Consider the following 23,325-nt stretch of genomic DNA (forward strand, 5'->3'; position numbering starts at 1 on the left):
GATGAGAGTAAATTTATTTTATATTTATAAAAATAAATACATTTAAAGAAAATTTAATGATACCTGACAGTGATGGTATGTCTATAACTTGGAAGAAGTTTTTCCATATTCAAAAACCTGGTGATTTCTTCAAGAATTAGTCGCACATCAGGATTTAAGTTATCCAGAGTTCTAACTTCATTATTCACACTGACTGCAGGTGTAACAGAGTTGGCCAGGGCATCAATCATTTCTGCACGATAATAGTTATCTGAAAACTAAGTCAAAGAAAATTAACAGAAGATAATTCTTCTGATGGAAACTTAATAAAATATGAATTACTTAAAAACACAATGTATATGAAGATCTAAGCAAGTTCTCTAGTAAATATTGAACTCTGGCCTTTGCACACACATTGGAAAAAGAGTGAAAGAGATACACATTAATTAATTAATACACATTAATTTACCAAATAAGTATTTACTCTGTGTAAGGTACTCTCATAGGATCTCTAGCCAGATCCTCTAACAGGAAACCACAGTTCACAAGTCCTGCTATAACACAAAGCTTCAAATCAGCTATTTAATGCTCTACTTTAATATGTAAGAAAACAACCAGGGATCCTCACATATTTGAGGAAGGCTTCAACATGAAAAAGAATCGCTATGGTAAGCAGGAAGATGTGAGTCAATCTGAGTAGCACAGAAAGAAAAAAATCTGCTGGGCGTGGTGGCGCATGCCTGTAATTCCAGCAGCTCTGGAAGTTAAGGCAGGAGGATCACAGGTTCAAAAACAACCGCAGCAACTTAGTGAGGCTGTAAGCAACCTAGTAAGACCCTGTCTCAAAATTTTAAAAATTAAAAAAGGACTGGGGATTGACTCACTCGTTAGGCACCCTCAGTTTCAATCCCTAGTACCAAAATCAATCAATCAATCAATCAATCAATCAATCAATCAATCAAATGGGAATTTTAAAAGAGGTAAGAAAAGAACTCAGAACAACAACAACAAAAAAAAAAGCAACTTGGAAGACAGAGAATGGAAGGACAAAAAATCTCCTGTACAGGACAAAAGAAAAATTCATGAACTATCATTAATATTATTGGAGGAATAATCAATGATATTCCTTCCAACAGCGTAACATTACTTTTAAAGAAAAAAATATACAGGGAAAAAAGGAATAAAAATTAAACTGTGCCAAAATTCAGAAACCCTGCTATACACAAGAAGGTATGAATGTATTTCCCCATAAAGCTACAGTATGAAGATAGCTAGATAATCTATGGAAGTTCTTACCAATAAAGGCTGATGTACAGAGAAACAGTTATTGATGGAAGATGTATGTAGGCAAATAGTAACTTTCCTGGAAAAGTTTACTAATAGGGGAAAACAATGATTCTCAGAATCATTCAAAGGAATGTTATATGTACATACACATTCATATACATACTTTCTGACTTACACACACATATCTCCTTAAACACACACATCTTCTAATTCAGTAAGCATCCACAAATAATTTTAATGTATGAGACAGAAAAGTCACTGACAACAGAAAGATAAACTGGACTTACTTTTCAATTTCATTAACTCTGATAATTCTATGATTCAGCGTTGCTGAGGAAGTGTACTATAAGAGAAGTAGTGCTATATTGGGCAAGTGCTCTACCACTCACTATACCCTCTGTTCTCCTGTGTTTTTAGAAGAAATGTAATCATGCTTGTTTTAAATTATTTTTTAAATTAAATCCAAGCTTGATTTTTCAATAATGAGGTTGATGTGTGGTGTTCATTTATCAAGTACTTAGTAAATTCTTGGTACATAATAAGTGTTTTTCCTATATTATCTTATTTTAATAACATTATTTATTGGCTATTTTAATGTAACATTCATAAAGAAAAAAAATGAAACCTAACAAGAAAAAAAGTAGGCTTCACTAAATATAAAAAACAATCTGGAAGTCAAATCCCCAAAGATTTAAAACAGTAAGTAATCATGTTCCTATGGGCATATGTGAGTGCTTTCTCAAGCAGGCCACACAATTTAGACTGGTAAGTAGAAAAACTATAAAATGGTCTTCAGATTAAGAACTCTGAAAGGAAATACTGAGAAATATAGCCAGTTAAAGTCCATTAGATAAAATTTCCCTGGGAACTAGTTACCCAGCTATGTACTGAGTGAAATCAAACATGAAATTAAGATTTCATCTGTTGTTCTATTCCAATTCAGTGGTAAGTTGAATAAAAACCTGAAGCACTTAAATGAAATAATAATGCAAGAAAAATAAGCAAATGCTTGCTAAAATGAGTCTGATTCATTAAAAAAGTCAGACCCCTGAGAAAGGTAACTAAAAGTTATCCTTGAAATTCTATGATTCTAACATGCCTTGTTCTGGGAGACACTGATAATCATAAAGTCTCCCAGAGATGAAGTCAAAAAGTATTCAAATATAGCAAGAAAAATGAAATCTGCTGAAATGTATTCTTTTAAAACACTAATTTTTAAGGAGACTTTTTAAATTTGTTCTTTCTAAATATACAAGACAGTAGAGTATATTTGACATATTATACGTGCACAGAATAAGCATAACTTGTTCCAATTAGGATCCCATCCTTGTGATTCTACATGATATGGAGTTATACTGGTCATGTATTCATATATAAGGATATGAAAGTTATGACCAATTCATTCTACTGTTTTTCTTAAGAACACTTTTAAACTTAAAGTCATTTAAATATTATTTAAAGAAAAGAGGCAAAATTTATCTTTTCTTGATTTTCATAAAAAAAATCTTTTAACTACAGACCATGATGTTACATAAAACAGTCAAACACAGAAGGTCAAGAGTGTATGCTGTCTCTCATATATCAAAGCTAGAGAAGAAAAAGGAAAAGAAAGGGAGGGGGTGGATCTCATAAAAATTAAAAGGACATCAGTAGAGGAAAGAGACCAGGAGGTGGGAGGTAGGGAGAAAGGGAAGAGGGCCAGGGAGTGATATTGGCCACATTACATTGTTACCCTGTGTGCATGTATGAATATGTAACGATAAATTCCATCATTATATATTAGTACAATGCACCAATAAAAATATGGGAAAAAAATCATCTTTTAATAGTACTAGCTGCATTTTTTTACTATTATAATGCTTTATTAAACTTTTCATGAATTTGAATTTATTCTAGCAGTTACATGTGTCTTTGTATGTGATGTTTCTTTCATCTGACATGCTCTTCCTAAGTTACCCCTATTCATGAACAGGGAAAATTCTATTCATCTTTGATTCAGTTTGAAGCTCACTACTTCTCTACAAAAATTCCAAGTCGTTTCCCCTACTTATTTGGAACCTGGCACTACTCCCTGAGATCTCTCAAGAAATTATGTATACTTCCATCATGTCAGTTATCCTGTGTGACTTGTGTTTACTTAACTGATTACCTATTAGGTTAAGTCTTTAATAGAGAGCCCAGAATCAGACCATGATTGTATAATAGTTGTTTAATAAATGTTTAATGAATAAATGAAGTTCCAGAAGATGTCAACTGTCTTCTATTTAACATTGGACATTGCCTATTATAGCAAATATTCACAAAAATGCTTGCTGATTGTTAGATTGATAACTAGTAAGATGAAGTAACTTTTGAAGGATAGCATCCAGTAACTATTTGCTAAGTAAATGAATACAAACATACAATGGTTTAAAAAAAAAATAACCAATGAACAAGTTAATTCCAAGTGGGAACTGCTTATGAAAGGTGCCATTTTATTAAAAAATAAAATTAAAATAATATTGTGCTGTCAGACTTCATCAAACCAAATTTTAGCTGACTCTCCCAAACATAATGCACTGCTATCTCCATATTACAAAAAATCTGAGGTTAAGTAATGTATCTAAGACTTTAGAAATTTCAAGTACCATGGACAAAACAATGATTTTACAAACCAAATATATCTTTCCTTTCTCTCTCTCTTTTTTTGTGGTGCTAGGGATTGAACTCAGGACCTTGCACAAGTTAGGCAAGGACTACACCACAGCTACACCCTGAGTTCCCTAAATATTTCTTTAAGAACAAAGTATCAATGATTGTATTTATAACATTTAGTAAGAAAAGTTTCTTACCTTATTTTTCCTGTTGTCATTGTACTTGATTAGGTCTAAAATAAATGTTAACACTTCTTTGGGACAAAGGTTATGAACATCCCTTAATAAAGCCATTGCAACTGGCATAGTCTACAAATGAAAAAAAAATTTTTTTTAAGCATATAACCCAAATTTTTCATTATGACAATTTTTTTGAATTGTATGTATGAAAAAAATTTACTCTAGGGCTGACATACATATGTGGACAAAGCCTAATCTCCTGCCTCCCACCTATTCCCACTGAGAACATCTCTCTAAATATTCTAAGAGCAGCTTGGTAGAAAACCAAAAAAAGAACAGTATGACTGAACGTACTCTGAAAAACATGGACCTTTGAGTTCATTTGCCATAGGAAAGTATATCTCATGTAAATTATGTAAACTCAGATATGAATGATATAATGGAAAGGAATGGACTTTAGCATTCAACTCCTAACTGTACTACTTATTAGCTCTGTATACGTTTCAGTTAGTTGCTTACTAAATAGGAGCCTTGTTTCCCCATAAGCATTTTTAGGGTTAAACAAGTCGTGGTTGGAGTTAGAGTGCATATAGTAGGGCTCAATCTCTACACAATGATTCTACAGTACCACCTAACCCTCAGACTAAGGAAAAATAGTATATTATCTGAAACCTAGCCTATCTTTTCCCCTTTTCAAATTTTCATGTGTAATTTGCTATGAAAGCGAAAACGACTCAATTATAGTGGTAACCTCTGCTAACAAAACTGGGATGCCCTTGGTACGTGGTAAAATTTGGACTATCCCATCTACACTGGGAGGGCAGAAAAGAGGATGGCTCATTTTTCTTGCTTGAAGGAGCAAAGGCAATGAAGGCAACAACAGTGTTTATTCTGTAAGATAAACAGAGGGAAAGCTTCTTTTCCATAGGAATATCTATCCTATACAGTTCGGCTCACTCTCTGTCCTGTCCACTAGAAGTAATATATGAAAGATCAATTAGTCCAAAAAGTATTAGCTTTCCAAGTTTTTTGACTGAAATAAGAAATATATTTTATAATACAATCTAACACATGCATATACATTTAGAAGCAATGTATAGACTTAAAAAAAGGCTTATAATTAACCTCATCACACACATACATTCTGACACTGGCTACTCTGTCTTCTTTCATTAAAAAAATAAAAAGCAAACAACAAACGAAACTCCTAAATTGATTTCATGGTCCCCTCACTAACTGTTCATAACTCTAATTTGAAACATCTATCTAAGGTATTCAGAAGTACAATAGTAAAATGCAGAGAATAATCAGGCAGACACAGAAATTAACTTGCTTCCATACCACAAATCTGTGAAACAGCAAAAGCTGGGCAATGTTTGAGTACTGTTATGGTTTGGATGTGAGGTGTCCCCCAAAAGCTCACATGTGAGACAATGAAGGGAGGTTCAGAGGAGAAATGATTGGGTAGTAAGAGTCTTAACCCAATCACCTAATTAATCCCTGATGGGATAAATTGAAGTGGTCGGGTATGGATGGAGGAGATGGGAATTGGGTTGTGGCTATGGGGCATATATTTTGTATCTGGAGAATGGAGTCTCTCTGCTTCCTGATCACCATGTAAGCTGCTTCCCTCTGCCACACCCTTCCACCATGATGTACTGCCTTGCAGTGAGCCCTGAGAAATGGAGCCTGCTGTCTATGGATTGAGACCTCTGAAACCATGAACCCACAAATAAACCTTTCCTCCTCTCTAATTATGCTGGTCAGATCATTTCATCACAGCAGCAAAAAAAGCTGACTAAAACAAATACTATCCAGCGTTCAGTTCTTAAAAATAAAACAAGATGACACAGACTTCTTCAATCATACCTATTTTGCCTTTCCACGGCTGGTTCATTCTGAATCTACTCTTCTAATGAAACTTAAATAATTATACCATGATGGCCCCTCTCAATAGGCATCCCAATGGGACAAGCACCTCAATGCTACCAGCAATACTTTTACTGTTCATTTCAGCATACATAAATCTCAATTTGTCTAACACTCCCCCTCAATATCTGCTTTTGCTTGTTTTTAATCTGCTTTAGAAAAAGAAATGTTCCTATGTTTTCTACAATGCATCTCCCAGTTGTCCCAAGCTCTACCTTTTAACACCTTTAAAAATTTGTTTCATTACCTTTTATATTTACTTCCTTTCACTTAAAAATATATATGTATTTCTCTCACTTAAAAACATAGGACTGGGGATATAGCTCTGTTGGTAGAGTGTGTGCCTAGCATGCACAAGGCACTGGGTACCGGGGATTGAACTCAGGGGCATTCAACCACTGAACCACATCCCCAGTCCTATTTCATATTTTATTTAGAGACAGGGTCTCACTGAGTTGCTTAATGTCTCTCTTTGCTGAGGCTGGCTTTCAACTCCAGAACCTCCTGCCTCAGTCTCCCAAGCTGCCGGGATTACAGGCATGTACCACCAGGCCCAGCTCATTTAAATATTTCATATCTCCCTCTCCGCCAATTATTTTTCTTTGTCCCAAACATGTTTTGGCTTACTTTTTCCTCTTTACAAGATAAGTATAAAATGTCCTCTCTTCAAATTGGTTTCATCCTCAACATAGCCTTTCTTTCTCATATTCTTCAACTAAAATCATGAAATAGGTTTCATTATTTTTCTCTACTTCAACTTCACTCCTTTCTATTTCAATCTAATTAATCTGAGTTCTGCCCTCATTTTTACATGACTCAAAAAACTACAAATGATTTCCTAATCACCCAAAGGCTAACTGCATTCCCCTATCTTTCCTAAAACAGTGATTCTAACCATACTACACAAGCACTTTCTAAAATCATTAACAGAAAACTTATTGATGTTATTAGTGTAGTAAAAAAGCATTCTACATATTTGATCTTATTTAATTCTAAAATACATAAATTTTTTAATTGAGCAAATTGGCTTTCTAAGTTAAGAAACTTCTAGATTAAGAAACTAGCTCATATGTAAACTGCTAGTACATTACAGAACTGAGACTAAAACTAGAGGCCTATGCTGTATTGTTCCTGATAGGAATGTGCCTGCCACATTCTAGAAGGACTGCCATTAGAAAGACTTGCGAATACCTCCATTCACCATGGAACCAACCAAAAAGATAAGTCATCCATTTCTATTCATTTGAGTACTAATAGGGATAGTGAGTTACTTGTATAAAATTCATTTTAAAAAATCAAGGAATAATCAAAATTAAATTCTGGAAGAAACTTAGATCAAAAGCAGACTTGTAATGAAAAAGTAAACACATTATTTGAGCAGTTTCCAAATTAAATGCAATATTTGTGACATTAAAGTCATAAAGGCAAGCATAAATAAAATTAAATGTAAGAAAAAGATCATTAGAAAACTAGAACATAAACTGTACCTTTTGTAGAAAATAACTTTGAAAGCTCATGAAGTTGTTTGTTTTCACAATATTTGGACAAGTTTTACAACAAAACATTCTAGTAAAGAGTGACTTCATGGCTGGTGGTCCTGTCCACGTGCTCACCATTGAATTTGCAATCTGTAAATAATTAGAAAATGAAGTATTTTCCATCAACGTTACAAATATATATTTAAATAAGTAAAATAACATTCTAAAAGTCAATACTATGTTTCTTTTAAATTAATACAATCTGAGCCAGGCACAGTGGTGCACATCTAAAATCCCAGCAGCTTAGAAGGCTGAGGCAGGAGGACCTCAAGTTCAAAACTAGCCTCAATAACTTAGCAAGACCCTGTCTTAAAAATAAAAAACTGGCTGGGGATGTGGCTCAGCGGATGAGTGGATGTGTGCCCCTGGGTTCAATTTCTGGCACACAAAAAAAATAAATGAATAATTACACACATGCACACACACACACACACACACACACACACACACACAATTTGGCCTTTTATCACCATCTCCAAGAAATTATACAAAACCACCCTTCAAAAATAATTCTTATGTACTCCTGCAGTTATTTTCCACAAGTTAATCTGTAAACTTCAGCAATCGTTCATGTATTAAGAAATATGTTTGCAAAAGGCTTCTTCTCCAAATAAACTTGTCTCTATTTACTTAAAATGGCAGATACAATTCTAATATTTTAAATTTATCAGTCAGAAACATCACCTGAATTTTAAATAAGGTTTTTCAATGTAACCAAGTCAAAACCAAGTCAAATAACATGCTATTTAAGTCTCTTACAAAAACCCATATCTGGCTATTGGTATTTTCAGGGTATATAAAAAACATGCCTGAAAAAAATAAAGTTATGATTAACTTTAAATAATATATTCTACAATTTAGAGTCACAAAGATCTTTATAGAAGCAATAAAATTGTATCTTTAGCAGATAATCATGTTTTTCTCAAATATCTGAGAACATAGGAATTCAACTACTCACTTGTTACCATTAAATAAAACAAATCTAAACCATTATCATCCGCTGAAATGTAAGAAAAATAGATTCAGCAGTTAGAAAGGGAAGAGGGTTACTAAATCAGAATGAACTTATTATAAAGATGCTTTTCAATATTAGCTAGCCATTAGCTAACCAATATTTCCGTCTAAATATTGGATTATATTCTTCTGGTTTTCATTTGTTCTCCCTTCAGATTTTTTTTTTTTAATTCTAAAGACAGATATTTAGTGTTTTTAACAAAATAAGTTTTCTAGAATGTTAAGTTGTACAGCCAATCGTTATTAAATTGTCACAAATATTGATTTCTAAACAAATCGATGTGAAATAATTGCTACTGAGGGATAATTAAGATTTATTTCTATAATGTAAGACGGACAAAAAAAAACTCACACCACTGAATTTTTTATCAAATATATCCCTTGCTTTAAAAATATAATTGGCATGGTGATGCATGCCTGTAATCCCAGCAATGTGTGAGGCTAAACCAGGAGGGTTGCAGGTTCAAAGCCAGCCTCAGCAACTTAATGAAGCCCTAAGCAACTTAGTGAGACTCTGTCTCAAAATAAAAATAAAAAAAAGGATGGGGATTTGGCTCAGTGGTTAAGAACACTTAGGTTCAATTTCCAGTACCAAAAATTAAATCAATATGATTGGCCATTTAATACAACAGTGAAAATTCTCTTTGGTTTTAAAATCTGATTTTTCAGTTTGACTCATAAAATTTTTGTGCACATGTGCTTTAAGGTTAAAACATGTTTCTTCCAAATCAGTCTCATTAAAGTATTTGGCAGAAGCTTTCAAGCAACAGTTACCAACTAAATTTAGACTATGGAGAATTGTAATTCATTTTCAGAAATTTTTAAAAAATAGACAATAGTAATCTCGTTTTCCTTCTGCTATGTAATCTCACCTTTGCAAGGCAGAAGCAAGCTGACATCCTTACTCGGTAGAAGCACTGCTCTTGTTCTAATATGTCAGTGAGAGCAAGCCGAGATGCTGGAGTAGGGAATTTTTCCAAAGCCAAGATAGATTCCTGCTGTGCGACAACATCCCTCTCATAGCGGAGTTGATACTGCCACATAAAATCAGCTTGCTCAAATTCTACCTTTCTCAATACTGACATATCTGGGTCTATCCTTATCCACAGCAAAGGGGAATCAGCACTGAAAAAAATGCAATTTTCTATTTTATTTATTTTAATTTAAAAAATTTAAAAGTCCTTATTCTTAGAAAATAAAAACCAAGAAATCATTAGTCATATTCTCCTTTTGAAATAGTATTTAAACCACCAAGTTTCTATATTCATTTTTTAAATTGCACCAACAAATTTTTCATTATGTTTTATATATGTCAACTTTCTCACGATATTTAAACTATATAAATCTTATTAAAAATATCTTTAAGGACAAGAAAAAGCTGTCACATAGAATACTGAATCCCTCATTTCCCATCTGAAAATATTATTTTTGGCATTTTCTTTTGTGGTTATGTGATGTGAAAAAGGGAAATGACATGAAATTTCTCCATTTAACTTTCTATTGCCTCATAAATTGATTGTGGCTATGAATACTACTCTTTATTGGAAATCAGTTTGTGACTAAGAAATGAAAACATTCATTTAACTAAATTAATTCCTTTAGTTTACTTATATTTTTTAAATGCTAGCTAGATTCATCATTATCTTTCTCAAATGGCAAATTCTGAAATTATAACTTGAAGGCATTGAGTTTATCCTCATGTACTTTTCATGTCATAAGCACACCTCTAAAATTGAGTCCATTTCAACAATTCATCAAAAGAATACCATCTGTAGTATTAATTCAACAAATACTACTGGTTAGTGACTATAGGCAAGGTACTTGCTATGGAAAAATTTAAATTAACACTGATCTTCAAAGGCAGGTGATTGTAATCTACATGTACATAGTAATAACTATCTGGTGTCCAAGTTAGTAAATAATTAAAGATGTTTATAAAGATATAAAGGCACAGGATAAATGAGCAAAATAAAAAAGTTTGAGTTACATTATCTTCAAAAATAAAGCACTTTCAAGCAACAAACATTACCATATAAAATCTAGAACAGTGGTTTTTGAATTATGTTTTGCAAATATAGGGAGTTTCAAAGTGTCTCAAAGACTACGTTTTAAGATCCCCAAATGATTCACAGGCATATCAAAGTTTAAGCAGCACTGCTGGAGAAGCCACCTAGAGGGAAAAAAAATAGACTGCCCCCTTGGGGCTCTCTCCACTCCCACAACCATGCTGAATTTCCTCTTAATTTCACTTCATCCAGTCCAGATATACTTTGATGTCTCTGATGAGTTATGATTTTATGCAAAATTTGTTTCTAACATAGTATTTCTATTGACCTTGAAAATGTTTTTTTAAATCACTCATTTCAAGGATAATTACATATTTTTAAGTAACTTACTCCATTGCAGAAAGATCCATGTCAACTTCTTCTCCATTCATCAGTGGAATTTTTTTCTTCTTATTCCTATATTTAAGGAAAATAAGGTTAAAAATTAGATTTTTCATATCTAAATGGAGATAAAGAACAGCTAGAGATCTAAAAAAGAACTTCACATAATACTGAAGATATTCTAATGAAGAATGAATAACAAATGTAAAGGAATTTAAAAAAAAAATCTATTCTGAACCTAGAGACAATACTGAAATCTTTACCTTATCAAAGTTTAACAAAAAGCAGAAATATATAATTAAATATGAACTAAAATCATATATATTCCCAAGAACAATTTTAAATAGAAAAAAATTAAGAGGATTCACCAATAAAGAAATCCTTTACAACAAATAAAAAATATACCCAGGACTGAAATAAGATGTAAATAATTTCAAATTGAATTATGAGTTTCATATGCAAGGCTGTGTCCTATATAAAATGAAGTGATTACTGAAACATCTTAAGAGTATTAATTAATGTTATAGTTTGGATCTGGAATTCTCCCAAGGGCTCAGGAGTTGAAGGCTTGGACCTCAACTGATGGCACTATTAAGAGGGAGTGGAAACCTTAGGGGGTGGGGCCTATTTGGAGGAAGATCACCGGGAGTGTTATCTTGAAGGACATTTTAGGTCCCTAGACCCTTTCCCACCCTCTCTCTGCTTCCAGGACACCAAGAAGTGAGCAGCTTTACTCTGCCATGCACTGCTTACCATGATATTCTGCCTTACCACGGGTCCAGAATCAATGGAGCAAAGTGACCATGGACTGAAAACTCTGAAACCACAAGCCAAATGAATCTTTTCTCAGGTATTTTGTCACAGCAATAAGGAAGCTGACATAGTAAATTGGTACTAAGCAATGAGGTCCCTGCTGTGACTATACCTGACCATGTGGTTCAGAAGGTTTTGGAACTAGTTTGCAGAAGCTTGGAAGGGTTTGGAGATGTAGGCTAGAAAGGCCCTGAATTACTATCAGCAGAGTTTAATGGATATACTGTAGATATGAAGTGAGGTACAACAGCAACGAGCAAAGAAAGATTTGAAAAACTTGCAGTTTGGCCAGAAAACATGTACTTATGAAGTGAGGGCCAAGGAAAGTGTGGTTGCTTAAGAGATCAGCACCATTAAAAAGAAGTCAAGTACTTTGCACTGGGATAATAGGAAGATGCCTGAGGGCATCTCAGGAATTGGCCCCATTCCATCCCCTGCAGATATAAGGGTGTAAAGTGTAAATCTTCCCTTTGGTAAGGCAGTACAGGGCTCCCAGCTCCCACAGGGAAGCCTTGGAGGTTGTTTCCCCAGGAATCATTTCACTGTGTTCAGTCATTTACACACTTGGAGGTCTCTGCAGCCGAAGTCCAAGCAGGCCTGGCTACAGCCTCCCGCTGGTGGGAAGCCTTGCTGTCATCCATCCTAGGGCTTGCAGGCATGCAGAATGCAAGAGTTGTGGGGTCACAGAGGTTTCCACCAAACACCTGGAAGCCATGCAGTATGTGGCAGGGTCATAATCCCTGAAGGCAGATAGGGTGTAGCTGGAGGAGGTGGGAATTGGAGGTGTGCCTTTGGGGTATATATTTTTTACATTGCAAGTAGAGTCTCTCTGCTTTCCTCCACCACACTCTTCAACCATGGTGTTTTGCCTCACTTTGAGCCCAAGGAATGAAGCCAGCCTTCTATGGATTGAGACCTCTGAAATGGTGAGCCCCCAAAATAAACGTTTCCTCCTCTATAATTGTTCTGGTCAGGCCTTTCAGTCACAACAGCAAAAACGCTGACAAAATCAGAGCCCCTGAGAGGGCAATGCGGAAACCAGTGAAAGTGAAGCCAAAGTTGCAAAGGAGATTCCAGGAAGTTAAGAGATTCCAGGAACATGAAATGTCTGTCAGAGAATGCAGCAGCAGCAAGCCAAGATAGCCTTAAAGAATGGCCATGTGGGATGCAGCAAACAAAGCCATAGGGAAGGGGCTATGCAAGTCCTTTAGGGACCACAGATGCCAGACATGGAGTTACAGGATTTAATGGAGGCCTTCTGGGTTTCAGTCTTGCTTTGATCCAATTCCTCCTTAGTATTCTCCTATTCCTTCCTTTTGGAATAAGAATGTTTATCATATGCCTTTGTATATTAGAAGTATAAAACTTTCTTTTTGATTCTATAGGGGCTTGCGGATGAGATTTTACCTTGAGCTTCATAGGAAACTTTAACTTTTAAGTAATGCTACAACTGTTAAGACCATTGAGACTTGTGATGATAAACTGAATGCATTTTGCACTGGGAGATGAGCATAGGCCTTTGGGAAGCAGGGGTAGAATTTTATAGTTTAGATATGAAATAACCCCCAAGGTTTGGTCCTCAGATGGTAGCACCATAAAGAATTATAAAATCCTGTCACCTGCAGGAAAATGGATAGAACTGGAGAACATCATGTGAAGCAAAACAAGCCAGACACAAAAAGATAAGTGTCACATGTTTATTCTCATATGGGGAAACTTAAAAGAAAGAAAAAAAGATGATCTGAAAGAAGAAGAGGGATTATTAGGGATTGGCAAGGAGGAGAGGGGGAAGAAGAACAGACAGTAGAAATAAGAATGGATGGACAAGATAAAAGCACAATATATGCATGTAAGACATATCACAGTGAACCCCATTAATTTGTAAAATTAAAATGTCATTATAATAATTTTTTACAAAGTATGAACCTAAATTGTTTGCCTTGAGTTCTTCCTAGCTTCAAAGACAAAACTTCCATCCTCTCCTTCTGCCTGCTCCCTCCCTACAAATACATCAAACCTAAATTTAAAAAATTAAGGCCATGCCAGTGCAGTGGCACCTGCCTGTAATTTCAGCAACTCAAAAGCCTAAACTAGGAGGATGGCAAATTTAAAATCAGGCTCGACAACTTGGCAAGACACTGTCTGAAAATAAAAAAGTCTGGACATACAGCTTAGTGGTAAAGCAACCCTGGATTCAATCTCCAGTACCCGACATCCTGCCACACACACATATAAAGTATTAATTCTAAAGAAAAAGTCATTAGAAACACAAAACTATTTGGTAAGCTAACTTGAGGTAAAATAAACACAAAGACACTAGATAACATATTCTTTACTTAAAAAATCTGGTATACAACAAGATTTTTATTTTGTCATTTTTAATCTGTGGGATTCATAGTTTAGCCTTCTGTTTTTAGCTATAATTCAATGCCTACCTTCTGCTTTTGGAATGGCAGGGTATATCATGTTTAAGGCTGTTTTCCTCAATTTGCAATGTATGATTGAAGGATCCATCTAATTCCTGTACTGTCACTTTAAGTGGTCCCTTAAAAAAACACAAACAGACTGTTTGAAGACTGTGAGAAAAACACCAACATGTATAGTTATGTGCACAGACACATAAATGTATCAAGATATAAAATAATACTAGCCAAAATGTGTTCTCTACAAACACAGAAAAGCAACTGGTGACAAAGAAGGGGGAATTGGGAGAATCTTAGTCTCCTGAAACTACTCTGTAGCCCCTCTACTCTTCGTTGGCACATGGTACTTTTTCAATTCATTGTCTACAAACAAAATCCCATTATGAAACTTTTAACCAGTTAACTTATCCCTAAGCCCTTTCTATACTGAAAATGAAGAGCAATACATAAGGCCCCTTTGGAAAAAAAAAACACTTACCACATACTTCTGAGTTCCAGGAGATGTATAATCTTGTTTTATTTCCAACTCTAAGACATTTCGTTTTCTATTAAATGCAAAACTTCCATAAAATTTTACCACTCCACTTTGGTCTCTGAAGAATTGTGAAGGAAATTTTACATACTGAAATGAATATACTAAACAAAATAAGTTATTCACTATAGTTTAATAATTTTCAAATGTATAATCATGAGTTTGAAGCTTGAAAGTACACTTCGTTATAAACCAGGTGGCAAAGTATTCAAAAGCCTTGTGTTAAATGGGTCCCCAGATTTAAACGAAATTTCTGAAACACTGAGAAATTTGTGTTTTGTAAGAAAAAAACCCCATTCTACCAGATTATTAATATAATAGTGTTCTTAAAATGAAAAATGCAAAAACTGCAAAATTCCAAGATACCATTCAAGTTGTGCCAACTTCTAACCACATCTAAAAGTCACCAGACCATTTCATCTTACAAGTATGCTAAGAGTTGTCTGGTAGATTATTTACCTCACCCACTAGCAAACCTACGTCTTTACTTGCATACTAAAAAGTATTTAAGAATATGACAAATTTTACAAAAATAAGAGTGTGTATACATATGTGTCTCTCAATGATTAGCAGGAGTTTTAAAGGAAATAATTTCACAGTTCACAGCTATTTCCACTAGTTTTTAAAATGTTAATAGTTCATACTCCCCCTAGCACTCCAAATCCCTTTTCTTTCATCTTCCCCTTAAACATACCTTACTGCCCACCCCACTCTGTTGAAATGCTATTGAAAAGGATACACCCACTGCTTTATTAAGGGCTGGATGTCTTTGCCAGAGACATTTGAAATGGATTTCAAAAACCCAGATGTGGAAACCAACATCTGACTCCACATGTGTGACTGGAACTTCTGAGATGAAGCAGTACTAGCCAGGCTTAGTAATTTATTGAAAACCTTGAACAATAAAAGTGTCATTTAGTTAAGTTCATATAACACTGCTTTCAGCTGTGTACTGTACCCACTTGGCACTTTAATTTCATTATAGTCAACTGTAAAAGACCATAATTTCACAACTTCTTACATAGATTGTTCTAGTTAAAGACTATAAGCAGCAGAAACATGCAAAGATTTAAACAGCCAGAGTACAAAAGCATTCTAAAGTAAACATTTTTAAATATTAATAATTTATTGAACAAAGAATATTGTGTTTGTTAAGAATCAGAACATATAATACCTATAGCTTATTGAGTTTTACATAGAAACTAAAAATTAAGGACTTAAGAATGTTATCAGCCTAATACTCTCAAGTCTTAAATTTTGTGCCTTCTCTTCTATTTACAAAAGGTAGAGAGACAGTTGGGGGTGTTCCTCAGTGGTAGAGTTCCTGCCTAGCATGTGTAAAGGCCTGGGTTTGAGCCCCCGAACTATAAAAATTAAATAAAAAGCAAATACAAATAGTCACTAGGATTTATATTACCATAAAAATTTGAATGGCTCTTTATGAACCATCTTCTCATTTAATATTTCCTTTTTCCAACCTAAAGGCACAACAAAGGATAAAAGGATCAAACTTCACTTTAAGGCAAACAAAATGCTTTTCCCTTTCTGGTTTTTTCAGTGAATTAAATTGAATCCAGGGCCTAACACATGCTAGCAAAGCAGTAACCAGTGATCTATATTCCTAGAAAAAAAAAGCTTTCAAAAAGAGACTAAATGAGCTGGGAACAGTGGTACAAATCTGTAATCACAGCAACTCCATGGGGCTGAGGAAGGAGGACTGAAATTTCAAGACCAGACCCAGCAACTTAGCAAGGCCCTAAGAAACTTAGTGAAACTCTGTTTCAAACTAAAAAATAAAGAGGGCTGGGGATGTGGCTTAGTAGTAAACTGCCTCTGGGTTCAATCCCCAGTACCAGAAACAAAAAGACATGAAATGTTGTTTTTTTCCACCTGCCTCTAACAATGCTACTGATGGAAAAAGCAGCCTATCATTTATATGATCTCTACTATCTCATCTACTATACTGTTCACTACTTACACCTGAACATGTTTAAAAGTATGGCAAAATTTAGCAACAGCAAAAATAAACACCTGTTGGGCTGGGGATACAGCTCAGTTGGTAGAGTGCTTGCCTTGCAAGCACAAGGCCCTGGATTCAATTTCTAACACCCTCCAAAAATAAACACCTGTTAAATGGGTTTGCCTTTTTTCTATTGCAAATATTTTTAAAAGGGATTTCATCCTTAATCTTCTAATTACTGCAGAATACAAAATCATATGACTAAATAGGTTTGACCTTCATCCTTGTATTCTAATTTCATCTTCATAATAATCATGTGCTAAGTAGGTTAGGTACTGATACCCATTCTATTCCTGAGGAAATGCAAATTAAGAAAACAAGTTACTTAGTGGCAAACAACACTATAAACCCAGACTCCTAATAACCTTCATTATATAGACATATACATTTTTATTTACCATTGTTAAGTTCTTAACTTTAGTACTTACTTGTAGCATAAATTCCATGCTGATTCTATTTTCAATCAATCTCATCACAAGGTGGGCTTTACACTGAAACATAGTGTAGTATTCCCAGGAGAGTGTATGTGGATGCTTTATTGAAAAGTGTAGGTGGGATGCTGGACTAAAAAGAGAAAAAAAAAGATGTACTTAATATAACAAATTTGACTATTAATTAAGCACTAAATTCCATGGTCACATCAAGATAATACATAAAAAACCTCATGGGAATACCTAATATATTTTCTTAGTACTAAGAAACATCTAAAAATCATCTTCACTGGAAGAAAATTATGAGGTTTCCCTAAAGCAAATAAAGGAAAACTTGAATAAATGGACACATGCCAAATTCCTAGATGGGAAGACACAATACTGTATATATAAATTCTCACCAAATTCAGAAATGCAATCAGTACAATTCCAATCAATATCCCAATGCTAAAGCATGCATAAAAATACATTCAAGGTAGATTACTTAAAAACAATTGTAAATCTACTAAGGAAAAATTTATCTTCAGAATCCTGGAGTAGGAGAAAATTTCCTAATGAAAAACGTGAAATCTGGAGGACATGAAGGCCAGACTGACTATGTAAAAGTTAAAAATTGTGAGAAGATAAAAAAGATCATCAGTAACAAAAAGGGACGGTCCCACAGAAAATATGACATATATGAACAGTTAAACTGTTCACAATTTTTCACTATTCCAAAGAATGCTACGGTGAACATCTCTCTACACATGTGCAATTATGTCTGTTATGACAAATGCCTAGAAGTAGAATTTCTACATGATCACATACCTTCAAGAAGAATTGGGTAACCTGAAAATTACTCATTTCTTAAATTTGTATCAACAAATTAGCCTTCAAAAATGTACATTATACTCTTTCAATTATTATATGAATAGTGGCCCTCCAAAATTCACATTAAAACTTAATCCCAATGTATTAAGAGGTGTGACCTTTGGGAGATGATTATGAGGGCTCTATCCCCATGAATGGGATCTGCAAGCACCTTAGTAAAAGGGCCTCAAGGCTAAAGAGAACTTGTTTGTCCTTCTGTCCCTCATGCCATGTGACAACACAGTGTTCTTTCCCTTTGTAGGTTACACAACAAGTTGCCACCTTGGAGGCAGAAAGCGACCCTCCTCAGACATCAATTCTGCCAGTCCCTCAAGCTTGGACTTTTCAGCTTCAGATTCCCCATGGTTAATGACCATGAGAAATAATTTTTATTGTTTATAAATTAGCACCTATATATGATCTCTACTATCTCACCTACTATACTGTTACCTACTTAATTAAAGCAGCATAAATTATTATGCATCCTTAAAAACATGGCATACTGAAATTTAAAATATTTTTACCAATCCAATATTCATAAAATTATTTTTATATTTCACTTATTACTTCTAACCTTATAAGCACTGTGAGTTTATAAAGTTTAGAAATAAACAGTAACATGGAAAATGCTAAGCTAAAATGGAATAGTATGTAATTCTTAAATAGAATGTAGCAAGTTGATGTAGTTACATGGATGTTTGCCAAATACATCAATATGGTTGTTTTTTTTTTTTAAAGTACAAAGCAGAATTCATGACTGAATTATTATTTGGGGGGGGGGGGTAAAATGCCAGATATACAAAAATAAAAGGAAATAAAAAGGTCTTGAAGCTATGCCAAATTTATAATCAAGGTTATTTCCAAGGAGAACTGGTGAGATGAGAGGTGGTAAAAGAGGACTTAAAAAGAATCTTTTACTTTATTCCATATGCTTCTAAATTTTCTTGAACTCTTCAGAGAGCATAATTCATGCGCTCTCATACACAAATTTTTTAAAACTGAACATAACAACAAAAACTAAATAAATGAGTAGGACTAAAATAAAACTATTTAGTGTAAATATTTATGCACAATGGGAATGTCTTAATTATGAGTTAGGAAACAGCCAAGTAGCAGGCTGTCAGAAAAAGAAAATGAAAGGAATTAAACTTTACTGAGTGCTTATTGTGTGTGTGTGTGTGTGTGTGTGTGTATCTTTACCTCAAGTAATCACTCACACCAACCAGTTTAAGATGGATCATTATTGATAACATATGAACACGTTACAACATACATGCACATACATGCAAAGGTTATGTAATATTCTTAGATTGTAAAAATTAACAATAAAAATCTAGTTTGCCTAACTCTAAATTCCTATTCTTTGGAATATTACTCAGTCATAAAAACAAATGACCTTATGACTTTTGCTGGTAAACAGATGGATCTAGAGACTATCATGCTAAGTGAAATAAGCCAATCCCCAAACACCAAAGACCCAATGTTCTCTCTGATATGCAGATGCTAACACACAACAAGGTGCGGGAGGGAACAGAAGTTCCCTGGATTAAACAAAAGGGAATGAAAAGGAGGTAAAGGGAATGGGAATAGGAAAGACAGTGGAATGAATTGAACATAACTTTCCTATGTTCATATATGAATATACCATCAATGAAACTCTACATCATGTACAACCAAAATAATAGGATCCTAACTAGAATAAGTTATACTCCATGTACGTATATGTCAACATACACTCTACCGTCCTGTATATCTAAAAAGACAAAAAAAATCTTGCCTACTGACTTAATCTTGTCTCCGTGACCATCTGCAACAAAGAAAACGTTACAGCTTACAAAACTTTAATTATCTTAATCTTTGTGTGTTTTGGGCACTTTGGGCATTCTTGTTAACCCTGTGGGTACTGTGCAACAACTTGCTTTTAAATAACTAAAATACACAGGGTAATAAAGGAAACTAATTATAATGAAATAGCTAATCAAAATATAAAGTTATGATACTCCATTGAATATGTAAGTTTACTAATGCATTAAAAAACAAGACCTAGCAAGAGTCTAATGTAGTAATTTTGAGGCAGTAATGAATACAAAGGATATAGCAACGTATCTGCTAACAGCTATAATGTGACAAGAAAACATCCATGATTTCTACTGCTGACAAAGTAACAAGTATTGTTAATACTACTGTAGTCTGTTGCCTACATCCCTAACTGAGGGAAATGAAAAATTTTAGTTTGTGGTTAGGAAAAATAGGAAATTTTCCCTCCACTCCAATCCATAGTCCTTTACAGAATTGATGAACTTGTAAAATAAGATGACAATCCTTGCCAGCACCATTGTGTGGTTATAAGTGCCTGTCTTGAGAATCACAGTCTCAGAGACAGGAGTCTCCTGTGTTTTTCCTTTGCTACCAAAGCAATAAACTTCTTTCCTTTTTCTCAAAACTATGTTCTCATTATTAGACTGGCTTCAGGTATAAGGACCAAGTTTTCAATAATAAACTGGCAACCTAGATGGGACCTGACAGCAGCCCCAACTCCAGTTTTCTTGGGCAGGTCTGGTACTCCAGGCAAACACCCTTCCATGCTGAGGATTCAAGGTGGCTGGTGAGCCAGTTGAGAGCCAACTACTGGAAAATTAGGAGACAGGTGAGTATGCCTCCGGCTGAACCAGAGGAGCTATTCCTATGAGTAAAGGGAGGAACTGAGGGATAATCTAAGCAGCTACAAAGCTCCTTCTGCTTCAGAAAACTCTTGCCTTCTCTCCCTGAACTGGAGAGGCTGCTCCATCAATTGTTTGTGAGAAAAAAGAAACTGAACACATTGATGTTCGGACACCCTTGGTCATCTGCATGATCCCTGCCTTATGTACGCCTTGACAAGTCACCCACCAACTGTCACCATGGATATCTGGATTGCCCTGATTCTAAATACCCTTAACTGTTATTGTCCCACCTGATAAGAGAACAAGGACTCTGTGTCGCTTCCCCCCAACTTTGTCCTTTCTCAGCAGGAAGCAACTTGCAAATGTAGTCATCCATTTTCCACAGAAATGGAATATAGAAATTGACAGTGGGAAAATGTAATAGTGCTGTACTTCATTCTTTGAATATAAACCTTTGCTGCTCTGCTGCTGTGACTTATTTTTAAAACAGACATGTTTCTTTCTCTTCCTCTCCCCTTCTCTCTCCCTAATCCTCCCTTCCCTAATCAGGGAAGAGAGATGGACAGGATTACCCTTCTTCTTAGGCATTTCCGTCCTTAAGTACACACCACAATAATGAGGTAATCAAGATGGTGCCAAAAGATCTAAGAATCTCATAAATAAACAAGTAAATTAGGACCTCCCACCCCCGCCTCCCATCTGGGGTATACCTAGAAGATAGCCTTTGAATCACCTCTTTAAAAACCTCCTTCCCTGTGATGGACAGAATCCTCTGGGAAAGGAGTCCCTGTGTTTCTCCTTTGTTAGCAAAGCAATAAAACTTCTTTTTCCTTTTTAAAAAAAAAAAGTGGCTGTCTCTTTTATAGTGACTTACTAAAACAGAGAAGATAGGGAGAAAGGTGAGGGAAAGTAAGAAGAAAAAGGAGTAAATGAATGTCTACTTAGGTGGCTATGCAGGTAAATAGGTATGGGTAGGATGTCTTCATGCTGAAATGATCTACTCAGACTTAAAAAATAGTGTTATAAAAGCAACATAACTTGTTTCCATTATGTTTAAACCTTAATGAGAACAGTACAATATAATAGCATTAGGAAATAATCACAGAAAACAGAAAGCCTAATTTCTTTTTCAAGTCTTCTGTTTAAATCCATTTATATCCATATCATGAAATAAAAACAGAAAACAAACAAAAGGAGTATTCACAGTATCAATAGTTTTGCATACTACTGGTACTTCTTAGGCCTTGGGTGAGCCTCAATAAAAACACAAGTGATCTAAGAGTGATTCCATGAAACAAGGCTCAACTCTCTGAATAGTAAACTTACTTATCCTTCTCTTTTCCTCCACCAAATATGGGATGTAGTAAAACTCCCCCAGTTTTCAGTTCATATGCCACTATTTTATCTAGCTCCTAAAAAAAATACAAAAATAGGAGTTAAAAATTTTCACACACCAAATTTTAGAAATAAACCATAAGTTCTCTTTCCTGGCACCAGAATGTACATTTCCTAATATAAATGAAATGCCCTGCAGAATAGTTTATGATCTTATAAATAAAGTAAACTATACAGCTGAGTGAACACTAAGAGCCAAACAGCATTCTTCACTCTGTGACTTCAGGGTTGGCCAGCAGCCTGGCAACTTTTCCTTATGGCTTTTCTCAATCTCTCTGACTTGTCTTCCAACTTTATTTTTCCCTTCTCAGTATTTTGCTTCTGAAGACTTAACACAAGTACAAAAAAGGGGGTTAAATTATGTAAGGAATTTATCATTTTAAAACTCTTCTAGTCTTCCCTAATATAACATAAATCAAACTCATCACTAACTTAAATAATACAGAAACAGTATAGAAAAGTGGTAAATGGCCAAGTCTGAATCCTGGCTCCACTGCTTCTTGGTTGAATACTCTCATCAAATAATTTAACCTCTAGGTGCCTCAGTCTCCTCACCTGCAAAATAAGGATATCAGGTTAAGAGAATTAAGATAGTTAATATGAAATGTTTACAATAATGCCTGACACAAGTAGTATGTAATTTTTTTCTCCTTTTAAAATGAAGACTGGACTCTAACAGTTCTAAATGTATAAATTCGTGAATAGGCTCTTAACAATTCTAGATGTATAAATTCTTTTAACAGTTCTAGATGCCTAAAGTCTTTAACAATTAACTTTTGGGCTTGGGTTTATGCCTGAATGATAAAAATATATAAAATAAGAAAATGGGGATGATGAAGGAGCCTGTTTAATGAGAATATTACCAACTTTGATTTTTTTTTTTTTAACCTGAGAAGGAAGAATCTAAGCATGACATGATTAAAGTATATATGACCAGAAAGGAATATGCAAAATAGTTGATTTTAATTTTTGGCTAAATCTTTAAATAACAAGAAAAAGATGACAGTAGAGAACATATAAGCATAAAAAGGATAACTAGCATATAATAAGCATTTATCATGTGCAAAACACCATACACAATAAATTGTGTCACAATCCTTGCCAATGGAGTAAACATTACTTCACTCCTTACACAGATGAAGCTTAGAAAGATTAACTAGGGGGCTGGGGGTATAGCTCAGTTGGCAGAGTGCTTGCCTCACATGCACAAGACCCTGATTTCAATCCCAGCACCACACACAAAAAAAAATAC

The 23,325-nt window shown here is 34.6% G+C and overlaps 1 protein-coding gene across 2 annotated transcripts in view; it reads right to left on the minus strand.

Moving 5' to 3' along the window:
- TAF2 (TATA-box binding protein associated factor 2) overlaps positions 1-23,325 on the minus strand; it is a 100,996-nt gene that overhangs the window by 57,828 nt on the left and 19,843 nt on the right. For both annotated transcript variants that reach the window (XM_079140496.1, XM_079140495.1), the window contains exons 10-19: positions 22,005-22,090; positions 17,164-17,299; positions 15,455-15,609; positions 14,662-14,776; positions 14,196-14,305; positions 10,957-11,022; positions 9,433-9,685; positions 7,496-7,636; positions 4,098-4,208; positions 64-257 (exon numbers count right to left, since the gene is read on the minus strand). In XM_079140496.1, the coding sequence (XP_078996622.1) occupies positions 64-257; positions 4,098-4,208; positions 7,496-7,636; positions 9,433-9,685; positions 10,957-11,022; positions 14,196-14,305; positions 14,662-14,776; positions 15,455-15,609; positions 17,164-17,299; positions 22,005-22,090 (1,367 nt within the window). The remainder of the gene's footprint in view (positions 1-63; positions 258-4,097; positions 4,209-7,495; positions 7,637-9,432; positions 9,686-10,956; positions 11,023-14,195; positions 14,306-14,661; positions 14,777-15,454; positions 15,610-17,163; positions 17,300-22,004; positions 22,091-23,325) is intronic.

Source organism: Sciurus vulgaris, assembly GCF_902686455.1.
Source record: "Sciurus vulgaris genome assembly, chromosome: 1".
Classification (NCBI taxonomy): Eukaryota; Metazoa; Chordata; class Mammalia; order Rodentia; family Sciuridae; genus Sciurus; species Sciurus vulgaris.